Source organism: Dipodomys ordii, unplaced genomic scaffold, assembly GCF_000151885.1.
Source record: "Dipodomys ordii isolate 6190 unplaced genomic scaffold, Dord_2.0 Scaffold20, whole genome shotgun sequence".
Taxonomy (NCBI): domain Eukaryota; kingdom Metazoa; phylum Chordata; class Mammalia; order Rodentia; family Heteromyidae; genus Dipodomys; species Dipodomys ordii.
The window spans coordinates 9,438,311-9,450,727 of NW_012267236.1; the positions used below are offsets into that span (position 1 = coordinate 9,438,311).

The 12,417-nt window shown below is 42.9% G+C and overlaps 1 protein-coding gene and 1 long non-coding RNA gene across 11 annotated transcripts in view; one reads left to right on the plus strand and one right to left on the minus strand.

The window, feature by feature from the left end:
• Window positions 1-12,417, plus strand: part of Dtnb (dystrobrevin, beta) — a 173,324-nt gene that overhangs the window by 129,789 nt on the left and 31,118 nt on the right. For all 10 annotated transcript variants that reach the window (XM_013013712.1, XM_013013719.1, XM_013013714.1 and 7 more), the window contains 3 exons: window positions 206-291; window positions 1,107-1,220; window positions 2,830-2,926. In XM_013013712.1, the coding sequence (XP_012869166.1) occupies window positions 206-291; window positions 1,107-1,220; window positions 2,830-2,926 (297 nt within the window). The remainder of the gene's footprint in view (window positions 1-205; window positions 292-1,106; window positions 1,221-2,829; window positions 2,927-12,417) is intronic.
• The window catches only part of LOC105983720, a 55,346-nt gene that overhangs the window by 11,574 nt on the left and 31,355 nt on the right, over window positions 1-12,417 (minus strand). The window lies entirely within an intron of this gene.

Here is a 12,417-nt window from a genome sequence, read left to right on the forward strand (position 1 = left end):
TGACTGACTGACATGAGGGAAGATTTTGGTAATAGAAAAGTTCTAAAACTAGGCTGTCATCATTGGTTGTACAGTTGTTTAAGTATACTATGACTAGCTGGTTTGTACATGGAAAATGGGTATATTCATGGTATGTCAAGGAAAAGTCTGTTTTTGAAGAAAGTCTGTCTCAGACTCTGGAAAACCAATTGTCTCCCCGCTACAGACTCGCCCTCCCACTGATGTGAGCTTTAATTTCGATGCCAACAAGCAACAGAGACAGCTTATTGCAGAACTAGAAAACAAGAACAGGTAAGAGTGGCCCACTCCTTGAGGCCATGAGTATCTCATGTGAGTATCTGGTTCTCATTTTCTGACAGACTTTGACCACACAGGAAGATCCCAGCTGAGTGAATAGAGTGGCCCACGTCCAGGAAATGCCCAGGACTCTGGTGCCTATCTGCGTGTTATTGATTCTGATTTTCCAAAGCCCCAGTCCTCCTTCCCTCCATAGATTCTTTGTCCTAGGGCCCCTCCCTCCTGCCAGTGTGTCCCCCTCCCACAATTCATTTCTCCAGTCTGCTTCCCAGCTGTATTTTGCTCTGTCTAGTCATCCTGTTCTGGCCCATTACGCTACTTGTGCCTGACTGGTCTCAGGGGGGAAAAATGCCATTTAAAATGCCTTATAAAGGCATTGCAACCAGACAACACACCACTGTGCACTGAAAGGTTGAAACCGGGACAAGGAGAATGGACCTAGTGTAGCCTGCATGAGAAAGGAAATTGGCCTGTGGTCCAGGGAAAACTAGGAAACTCAGGGAGATGCAAGGAGACTCGAGGCAGGTCAGCCCAGGACCTGCCCTCAGAGGCTGCAGCTGCAAGCAGTTCTCTTCCTCTCCTCAGAGAGGGGCGAGACAAAGAAGGTATTCAAGTTATCTTTCTCCTTTCCCGGGGATTTTTCAAGACAAAAGAGTTATGCCTTTTTGTCCATTTCACACTTTGGTCATTTAGCAGTGATCCAGATAAGGTTTGCAGAGGAGGCATGGTGAGAGAATTAACCTGTAAAGGAAGAAGCGTGAGGTCTGTGAATTGCTGGGCAGCCATCTTTCTTTCATCATTCTCTCTAGAGAGATCCTGCAGGAGATCCAGCGTCTACGTCTGGAGCACGAGCAGGCGTCCCAGCCCACGCCCGAGAAGGCCCAGCAGAACCCCACGCTGCTGGCAGAGCTGCGGCTGCTGAGGTAGGTGGTACCGCTGCACATCTGTCCCCACTCTGTCCCCACACTGTCATCTGCAGAGGAAATTTCAGTCTCTGGATACCAACTCATAGATGAATGCTGCCAGTCCAGTTTGACTGCTTTTAAGAGCCTCATCCTCAATCCCACTGAGAACTTGGGCCAGCAGGACAGAGCTAAGAAAATTCCTTGCTCCCTCAAAACCAGGGATAAGTGTTTGAAGAAGGCTGTTGTGCTGCAGTTCTTGTGCTCTTGCTAAGTGTTCTGACTTAGAGACCCAACAGGAATAGTGCTTGGCCTTTCCTGAGAGTCGATTCTCTTGGTGCTTCAGGGACCGAGCAGGACTTCACTGGAAAAGTGTGCTGCTTCTTTCCCCACCCCCTCTACAACTTGAAACCAAGACAGTGGTAGTTTTCCACCTCTTCTTAAGTATAAAATGACTCGAGGCTCAGGAAACTGAGGAGGCAGAGCAGGGTCAGTTCCAGTGTGAAGCCCTTTGGACGTTGCTGGGGAAGCTGATCTGCTCTTAGGCCCTTGCTTCCTGTCCATCCCACACACACCTGTCTACTCTTGGTAAGTAAAGGTACCGTGGAAGACACGCTTGGTGGCTTGATTCTCAGCAGAGCTCTAAATACCCACACAGTGCTTGGTGGTGTTGCAGTTGCTTTTTAATACACTGTCTTCTGAGCTTCTGCACAGCTGGACACAGTTGCTTTTCCTTTCTTCTTTTTCAGCTTTCTTTGTTTAAGTTATATAACCTCATCCATGATCTCTTTTCCTATAGACCAGAGATTACTGTTTTCCATAAGTATCCTATTGTTTAGGTTTATATCACTAATAAGAATTTAAACTCATGAAAATCATTGGAGGTATAGAGATTCTCCTAAACACTAATTCCAGGTTCTCCGTTTAGTTGGGCTGAAATTTTAGTTGCTCTACGATTCACTGTCACACATTTGGGTCATTGGTGTGGTTGATGTTATCTTAAGAAAGACAAGAAAATACACAAACAGTGGACTGGCACTATAAGATACATATCCTTTCCTTCCCCACTCAGCTCAGACAGAAGTGCCTTTTTATATCTAGGAAAGCAAAAACTGTCAGCCTGTTGATAGAACTAAAGTTGCAGAAAGTGCCCAGATAATCTAGAAGGATCTGAAAAGTATCATATATTCATTTAGTTGGCACAAGGCAGAGTCCAGAGATGTCAACAAGAAGCAGGAGTTTTAAGTTCAAGGGGGATGTAAGCTTGAGAAAGCAGAAAGTGGTCACTTTCAGGAGCTTCCATATCCGGAGGAAAGGAAACGGCTTTGCCAAACAGGCTTTGCAACCTGGCATGTTCTTTGATGGGTTAAACAAAACTTTCAAACTTCCCAGAAGAATTTCTTTAGGATTTTGAAATAGAAAAATAATTCCTTAAATTGCTAACCCTAAAAGAAACTGGTAACCTTACCTACATTAATATTAAAAACTTTTGTTTATCAAATGGCACATACAATACCACTTGTAGGTATTTGACCCCCATCTGATTTTGACCAGTTTGTGTGGAACTGCCCATTTCCAGCCAGTACCACACAGTGAAGCTTTGTTTCTGACGGGCTTCTCTCTTGGACAGGCAGAGGAAAGATGAGCTGGAGCAGAGGATGTCGGCACTGCAGGAGAGCAGGCGGGAGCTGATGGTCCAGCTGGAGGGGCTGATGAAGCTGCTCAAGGTAAGAGTGGAGTGATTACTGGTGTCCTCCCCTCCCCCACCTCTCCTTCATCTCCATCACAGCCTCAGCTCCTGCTTCCTGGTGGAGTCACAACAGTATGAGGACAGTCTTGACTGTAGGTCTGGAACCAGTCTCTGTAGATGTAGCCTACTTAGGTATAAAAGTCATTGAGGCTGATAATAATAAATGTGTAGTAGAAATAGAGTGATGTTCTTGAGGAGTTGCTTTTATAAAAAGGATGTTTATTTTTACAAATGGTATTAGGTTTGTATAAATGAGCAGTATTTCTCAACTACTTAGGTTCTTTTAAGATAAATTTTTAGGTATTGCACCAAAAATTTAACAAACATCAAGCGTCCTACTTTAATAAGTACAACAGGTAAACTTGGGGTGTTTTCAGAGAAACAGAATCAATAGAAGATACATAGAATTATATTAAAGGACCTTCTATGGGATTATAGAGGCAGAGAAGTCCTGGAATGGGCTAGCTGGAGACCCAGGAGATCCAGTGGTACAGTCCAACATGCGTCTGTGTGACACCCCCACTGCACAGAGTGGGTCAGGGGCATGGACATTCAGCTGTTGACAAAAGCTGGAGTTCAAAAACCAGGACATTTCCTCTGTCCAAGTGCAGGAAGAGATAAATGTTCCCTCACCAGAAGAGAGCATACTTGCTTTTTTTAATCTATTCGGATCCTCAATGGGCTGGATGTTTGCCCACTTCGGTGAAAGCAGTTCTTCTTTAGTCTACTGATTCCAAAGCTGATCTCTTCTGAACACTCTCAAAACATACCTGGAAATAAAGTTTACCTAGTTTTCTAGACATCCCTTAACTCAATCAAGTTGACATATAAAAGTAACCACCCCCCCTCCCACACACACACCAATGTAACCAAACCATTCTAAGTACTTACTTGGAATAAAATTGTGTATTAGCTTTAGGTTTAGTATACTAGTGTCATGGATAAATTCAGAATAATTTAATTTTTTTTTGGTCGGTCATGGGGCTTGAACTCTGGGTCTGGGCGCTGTCCCTGCACTCTTCAGCTCAAGGTGAGCACTCTACCACTTGAGCCACAGCGCCACTTCCAGTTTTCTAGTGGTTTATTGGAGATCAGAATCTCATGGACTTTTCTGCCCAGGCTGGCTTTGAACTGTGATCCTCAGATCTCAGCCTCCTGAGTAGCTAGGATTACAGGCATGAGCCACTGGCGCCCAGCTTAAATATTTCTATATTTGTTGAAAAGTATAAAGCAGAGAAAGGCATGGCTGACATTTCAGTGCCCTCACCTGGACAATTTTATTGGCACTGAGCAGAAATCCTTCCCTGGTTACACAGAAGTGATACCAAGTCATGTGTTCCTCCTGTTGATGTCTCAAGTCCTGTCTATAAATGCTGGAGACCCACAGTGATCAGTGAGAGGGTCCAAGGGGAGTGAACTTAATGCCATGATTCATTGAAAGCTTAAGTTTAAAACAGTACTCGGGACAGGATAGAAAGGGATGATGAGACTAAAGGATAAGAGGAGATATATGTAGTCAGCCAGGCTGAAGGTGACAAGAGTAGCAACGTGGGAACTTTTCAGCTTCTGCATCCTAGAGCAACCTCTGAATAATGAAGTTAGTGGATACTGGCAACTTGCCTAAATGTCACCCTTGTGTTTTAGATGAACTTTTGACTTGCTCAAAATAATTGATTGTCTTGTGTTTTAGGCTTGAGCTGAGATTTTTTCCCCCTCACTTGGTCCTGGTATTTGGGTTGTTTTGTTTTACATGTGTTCCTGCATTGACCCTGTTAGGAGGATTTACCTTCAGAAACATTTCATGGGATGATAAGGTGCTCAGCTATGATTTATATAAGAGGTTTCTGCAAATTGAAAGGAAGTAGGGGTGCAGCTCCCCTAATCATCACGGTCCATCTCCCCTTCAGTTGGGTTGTTCTGCCTTGCTCACATGTACCCCGTAACCTTGGGTACCATCCATGTTTGTTTTCTTTTTTTTGTTGTTGGTTGTAGGATTGAACTCTGGGCCTGCGCACTGTCCCTCAGCTCTTCAGCTCAAGGCTAGCGCCCTACCACTTGAACCACAGCACCACTTCGAGCTTTTTCTGTTTATATGGTGCTGAGGAATTAAACCCAGAGCCTCATGCATGCAAGGCAAGCGCTCTACCACTGAGCTACCTTCCCAGCCCTCCATGCTTGTTTTCAAGGCCTACTCAGAATGAGTTAGTCCCTGGAGTGCTAACCTAAACCTCAAACTTCTTTAAATTTTTAGCTATTACTTTATACTTTAATAAACAAAACCTCGGAACCCCATTTGTAGGGTCTTCCGCCAAGTTTTGTTTTTTCTCTTTTTTCTTTCTTTTTCTTTTCAGCAGTATGCACTCTATCCCTTGAGCCAAGCCACCAGTTAGGCTTTTTGCTGTTTAAGTGGAAAAGGAGGTTTTGTTTTGTTTTTGTTTTTTTTGGTCAGTCGTAGGGCTTGAACTCTGGGCCTGGGCACTATCCCTCAGCTCTTCAACTCAAGGCCAGAGTTCTACCTCTTGAGCCATAGTGCCACTTCTGGCTTTTTCTGTTTATGTGGTGCTGAGGAATTGAACCCAGGCCTCATGCATGCTAGGCAAGCACTCTACCACTGAGCTACCTTGCCAGCCCCCGAAAAGGAGTTTTGAGGACTTTTCTGCCCAGGCTGGCTCCAAACCATGATCCTCTTGATCACCTAACTAGGATTATATAGGCATGAGCCACTGGCATGTGGCTCCTGCCAAGTTCTTAAATACCTTGTCATTTGTTTACCTGACAGACTGTAGCCATTCAGACTGGGAAGTATTTGCAAACACAAGCATTGGAAAGTTCTTTTTATCTACTGAATAGAATTCATGGCAGAAACTCTGATGTCCTTAAGTGTCTTGTTTTCCTCAAAACTAAAATTACAGCAAAATCTTAGTGTATTATATACAATCCTAAATAGTTATACATGGGAATCAGTAACTTCCACTAAAGTTTCAAAGATGTGTCCTGTATTAAAAAGTACATTTAGCCAAGTGCTAGTGGCTTACACTTGTACTTCTTGCTACTTGGGAAGCCAAGATCTAGAAGATTACATTTAAAGCCATGCCAAGTAGAAAAGTCTTTGAGAATCCATCTCCAGAGTGGTGCAGGTATGGCTCAAATGGTAGAGCACCAAACAAACAAGCTAAGCTGAGCCATTGTGCGCTCCTAAGTTTGAACCCCAGTGCCACCAGAAAGTACATTTTCTGCTAAGTATTGTGGCACACATCTATAATCACAGCTATTTTGGATGTTGAGGCAGGACGATTCTCAGTTTGAAGCCAGCCCCAAAGTTAGGGAGATGTGACCTTGTCTGGAAAATAAAATGAAGCCAAGCACTGGTGGCTCACACCTGTAATCCTAGCTACTCAGGAGGCTGAGATCTGAGGATGGTGATTGAAAGCCAGCCTAGACAGGACAGTTTGTGAGACTAATCTCCAATTAGCCACCAAATAGCCAGAAGTGGAGCTGTAACTCAAGTGGTAGAGCACCACCCTTGAGGATGAAAGCTAAGGAACAGCACCCAGGCCCTGAGTTCAAGCACCAGTACCAGCACAATAAGTAAAATAGAAACAAAATAAAATAAAAACGAAAGAGTTGAAGGTTTAGCTCAACTGGCCTGATACCACAAAAAAAGGAAAGAATATATTTGCCATAATAAAAGTACTCTTTAAAATTCTAATTTTAATTTCAAAGGACTGTCTTTCATTGATGTGTTCAGTCTGCTAGCATTTAGTTCCCTCATAAAACAGCTGTAAGCAGTTAGTCAAATGGACAATCAGGCCACATGGTCTGGGAGGCTCATAAATTAAAACCCATCACACAGTCAATTTCCATTTCATGGGGAGGTAGTTTAGTCCACCTCCCTGCTTCTGTAAAATATAAGTGCTTTATCTTTTTATCTAAAAAAATCATTTAAATAAGTATATATAGGAAGTGCCCCCATTGTTTATTAATTCACTCAGTCTTTCTTTTTTTAACAAGGCAGGTAAAAACTAATATCCTAGTGTTTTTTTCAGTGTTTGGTGAACAGTGGTGATGAGACTTGGTGCCTGTCACCAAGGGTCCTTCTTGTTTATTTTTCTTTTAATGATTTAATATCGGGTATCCATGTTTTTACACACAGTTTTCCTTATGTTTTGTCCTCTGATTAATGAGTATGAAGATACCCTCTGCCTCAAATATCTTATTTAATCTAGAAATGGTATGTGTTGGTATTTCAGTTTCTGACTCTTGCTCTTGGCCTATTCCACTTTATTTTTTCAGTTTTCTGATACTGCTTATGGGTTAATTTGCTTAATTTTCTGTGTTGCTGCTGTTTCTGGTTTGGAGTGAAATGGTTTTTGTTTTGTTTTTGAAACAGTGTCTATGTACTCAGGCTCTCCTAGAATTCATAACCTCTTGCCTCAGCCTCCTGAGTACTGAGATTATAGGTGTATACCATCAGGCCTGGCTGGATACTGCTTTTGAAAAACAGTTTTCGATTTCAGCTATATTTTCAAATGTTTACCTAGAGTTAGAACGTAAATTTTTGTATAGAGGACATTTAGTATTACTTTGGCTACCTAGCCAAGAGATTCATCTTTACCTGTGAAGAGATTCACATGTTTTTAGGTGACCTTGATACTTTTAGGTTTGCACTTTATAATTAAGCTATATGACCCCCTTTAAATCAAGCTCTTGTCTTTTATCATCAAACAGTGTTTGCTGGCCCCAGCTGACTAAGTGATAACAAAGTATTCTAAAACCTTGTATCTGACTACTATGTTGACTGAGCCTTAAAGACTTTATCTGAAAGACCTTTGTGCATTTCAGTTCATTGCACCATCCTAGGTGACACTTCACCGAAGTCTACCTTCCCAAGCCCATCCTCACCTGACCTGCATATGCCTCACAGCATACTTCATGTCCTGGGACCGAGTTCCATGCAGTATCAGCCCCTGTGCAAGCAATGTCAAACATTGCTTTCTGAAATTTCCCTAGTCTATTAAAGGGAAACAGTGTTATCTCCAGTACCAACACTAGGGTTGGAACCATGAGATTCGGGAAATGTCTTAGTTCTAAGCCATTGCTGATCTGCTGTCCTCAGACAAGATTTTGGCCTGTGAGGACCACCTGTCCTGAACCACTGAAGTAAGGAGACTGAGGCTCCTTACTTGATTTCCCCTTGGCCCTTGATTTCCCCTGTTTGTTTCCCTAGATGGTTTGCTTTTCTATTAGTTTTAAGTGTCTTCATCTGGTTTGCTTTGCTTATGTATAACATTTTTGTTAGGTTTAATTCCACATACCTTATGTGGTTTTGGCCTATATAAGCTTTGTGCTTGCTGTTTCGGGGCTGCTGGTCTTTGAGACATGGGTCCACCAGCAGTCCTTGGGCTCTCCAGTAAAGACTCGTAATTTGGCCTTTTAACTGGTGACTTCTCAGTTTCTCACAACCAAGTTTCCTTATTACACCACCATCTCAATTTCCATTCCAGCTTAGGGCCAACATTGAAAACACATTGTTTGCTTTCTGGGTTTTTTCTTTTTTTTCTTTTCTTTTTTTTTTTTTTTTGTTGGTGTTGGAGTTTGAACTCAAGGCTTCGTGTCTAATTACAACCACACCCTGTTTTTCTACTGAAAGCACTAACTTTTTGTGCAGGTTACCCTCAGACTGATTCTCCAGACCTCTTCCTCCTGAGTAGCTGAGATTATAGGTGTTAACCACCATATTCAACAAAAACACATTTGTAAAGCATTCAGTAGTTTTCCTGTAGCTCTATCTGCCTCACGAGTGTTAGGAGTGTCCAGCCCCAAAGCAAAGTCTGCTCGAGAAGGAAGATGCCTTGTAACTGCAGCACTAACACCTCCTGCCCAGAGCCATGCTGCCAAGATCGAAAGGCAAAAGCTGCTGACTTCTTCAGGTTGACTTGAGTGGATGCCAAGAGCCTATGCCTGACCCCTAGGGGTGAGGTTGCCTCAGTCACTGGCAGCTGGCTTTCATAATGAAGAACACATTCCTGGGCTGAGCCAGAGTCTCCTCAAGGGATCTCTTGGTGCTCATTTAAATTCTAGCCCATGTCTCTCCAATTGCAGGACTGAAAGATATTTTCCCAGCCCTCTCCATTCTGCATTTCCTTTGGTTTTCCCTGGTCAGTGTCCTTTTATTCAGAGCTGCAAACCCCATGAGAGAAGGACCCATATCCAGCCTAAGTCCTCAGACCTATGCTCAGCAGGGACCATCTGCATGCATGGATCCAATTTTAACTGAACCCTTGCAGCTAAGTTGACATTTACATACTGGGATAGAGCAGAGGCTTCCTGACCACAGTCGCCCATAAGGCAACACAAAAAGAGGAAGTGAAGAGACCCATTAAAGAATGAGATGGGCGAGGAACATAATGCTTATAATCCCAGCTACTTTGGGGAGGACGAAGTAGGATTGAGGTCCCAAGCCTACCTGTTTGTAAGCAAGTCACCCTGTCTGAAAATACTAAAAAGCAATAGGATCAAGTGGAAAATCTTTGGCTAGCAAGCACAAGGCTAGAGTTCAAACACCAGTATTAAAGAAAAAACAGTGACCAAGAAGCAAAGATCTAAGAGTGAGAAACTTGAGTGTTTATGCTCTCCTCTGGAGTTTTTCTACCATGTCTGATGGCGCATTCATCTGCTCAGTCAGCTGTACATAGCAAAGATTGGGTCTGCCTATACTCACCGTAAGGCTCTAGAAAGCAGAAACTCACTTTTGTTTCTAGTCAGTGCCTGTGCATAAGAATTAGTGAATAGACTGTGTTATGTAAATGAAGTTTGGGAAATACTTTGGGGTTTTTTTGTCAGTTGTGGGACTTGAACTCAGGGCCTGGGCACTGTCCCTGAGCCTTTTTGTGCTCAAGACTAGCGCTCTATCTCTTGAGCCACAACACCACTTTAGTTTTTGAGTGGTTAATTGGAGACAGGAGACTCATGGGGACTTTGTTGCCAGGGCTAGCTTCGAACCTCGATCTTCAGGTGTCAGCCTCCTGAGTAGCTAGGATTCCAGACATGAGCCACTGGCGCCTATCATGGAATTACTTTTGTTTTTGGTTTGGTTTGGTTTGATTTGATTTGGTTTGGGGTTTTTTATTTGAGGCAGGGTCTCACAGTGCCGTAAGTTGGCCTGACCTGGAACTCAAGATTCTCCCACTTCAGGCTTCCCAGTGCTTGATGTATACCACCACACCCAGCTAGGAAATGCTTTTTTGAAAGGCCTTACAGAGTCCCAAAACATCTCCAGTTTATTGGGAGAATTGGGTATATGTGTACATCCTTGGAAAAAACAAAGCAGCCAAGTAGTTGGGAGAATAGACTAGAAAAGATCCCATGACCAGGTGGAGGTTAGAACAAGTTGTCAAAGGAAGGCTGGAAGCTCTTGGCATATGTTTGGGGAGCCACCTTCCTAGAGCTTTTGATTCAGTGGACCTAAAGGTGGAACCCGAAATTTCTATCTCTGACAAGTTCCCGGGTAATGCTGATGCTGATACTGCTGATCTATACGCTTCACTTTGAGGACAGGTGGCCTAAATAAGTGAACCTAAATACTGTGAACCTTCTGAATGGTAAATAATAATTAGAAATTTAAATCATGCCTCAACTTCCTCTTTCAGTTTATCTAAGTATTTGTGATAGTAGGCAAGCCAGGCTCTTGAGGCTTCGTTCTTCTGCGAAAGAGGAAGTCAGACTAGATGGTTTCTAAGGTTCTTTCCTGTTGCCTCTAGTTAGCATTGGCTGGGCAGAGGCCTGCCAATTGCTGTGTCCCAAATGTTCTCCTAGCCTGGTTTATCTGATTCCTTCCACCATTTCTTCCCAGCATGTGTGGTAATGGATATTAATTTCTCTCCTCTGCCTTTTTTTCATCTTCAACACCTCTAGGAGGAAGAGCAAAAGCAGGCAGTAAGTGGACTTCAAGTCTCCCCTGATCTCTTGCTCCTTTGGCATGCTCTTGTGTTCCTCATATAAATGTCCCCTACCTTCCTCTTCGCCTCCCTACACCACATCCTCTCTGATGAATCAGATATGTGTACACCCTTCAGCAGTTCCCTCCATAGTGTACAATGGCCTAAAAGTCTGGGTCATACTTACCTAATGGAGCATGTTTACTTGAAAGCAGAACTTGTTGAATTTTTTTTTCAAGTATACATTTGCTGTGCTTTTAAAAATATGCATGATTCGTTGGGCTACTATTGCATTTTTCTGCTTTTTCATTTTCTGCTGTTTTGTGTCTGGAGCAACCTTAATTGCTTAAAACAACAATCGGGGTGGTGGGGGTTATCTCAGGTCTAAATGTGATGCCATGAATGGATGTGCATGAAAACACGTAACGTTCTCAAAGCTGCTGAGAACAGCTAAGAGACCCTTCAGACCTGCTCAGAGCTTGATCCAGGGAGAACTTGGGGTGCCCTGAGCTGCATGGCTATTATTGCATGGTGTTTGGGGAAAGTTAATATTTTTTTTCTAATAGCCTCTAGCCCACACAAAATTAAATGAGGTTACTATCCATAATTGCAACTTTTTTTTTCTGTTGTTTATGGGGCTAGAACTCAGTGCCTAGGCACTGTCCCTGAGCTCTTTTGCTAAAAGCTAGTGTTCTACCACTTTGAGCCACAGCGCTACTTCCAGTTTTCCGGTAGTTAATTGGAGACAAGTCTCATGAACTTTCCTGCCTGGTTTGGCTTCGATCCTCAGATCTCATCTTCCTGAGTAGCTAGGATTACAGGCATGAGCCACCAGCTCCTGACTTTGTAACCTTGTTTTTAATGTGCTCTAATAAAGTTTGCAAAGCATACAATTTCACACAAGTGAAAGCAAAGTAAGAAAAGTTGAATTCAAAAATTAACTTATTTTTACAGAACAAATCTATTAATTTATTTTTATTAAGAATAGGAATATAAGCCTGGCACTAGTGGCTCACACCTGTAATTCTAGCACCTCATGAGGCTATGATCTGAGGATTGCAGTTTGAAGCCAGCCTAGGCTTTTATTTAGTCATTTATTTTGGTAGCTTATTTTCAGTAAGCTACCAAAAAAGCCAAAAGTGGAGGTGTGGCTCAAGTGATAGAAAACTATCCTAGAGCAAAAGAAGGTTAGGGCCATCACCCAGACCCTGAGTTCAAGCCCCACGACTGGCCAAAAAAGAAAAAAAAATAGGAATATAAAACACTGTCCTTAAGCTGGGTGCTGGTGGTGCAGGAAAGAGCCAAGAAAGGGTGGGAGCAGAGAGAGCGGGTTAATAGGATCTGCTCACTGCCCAGAAATCTCCACAACTGTTTAATATACCACTGTTGGTTTTGTTTGGTTGTTTCTCTGGCTCATATAGTTCCTTTCTGCCTCTTCAATCTATTGCCCTTCTGTATCAACAGGATAGAAGACAAAGCCCAGTCTTTAAATGCTCCCACCAGGAAGTGATGCAGATCACTTCTACTCCAT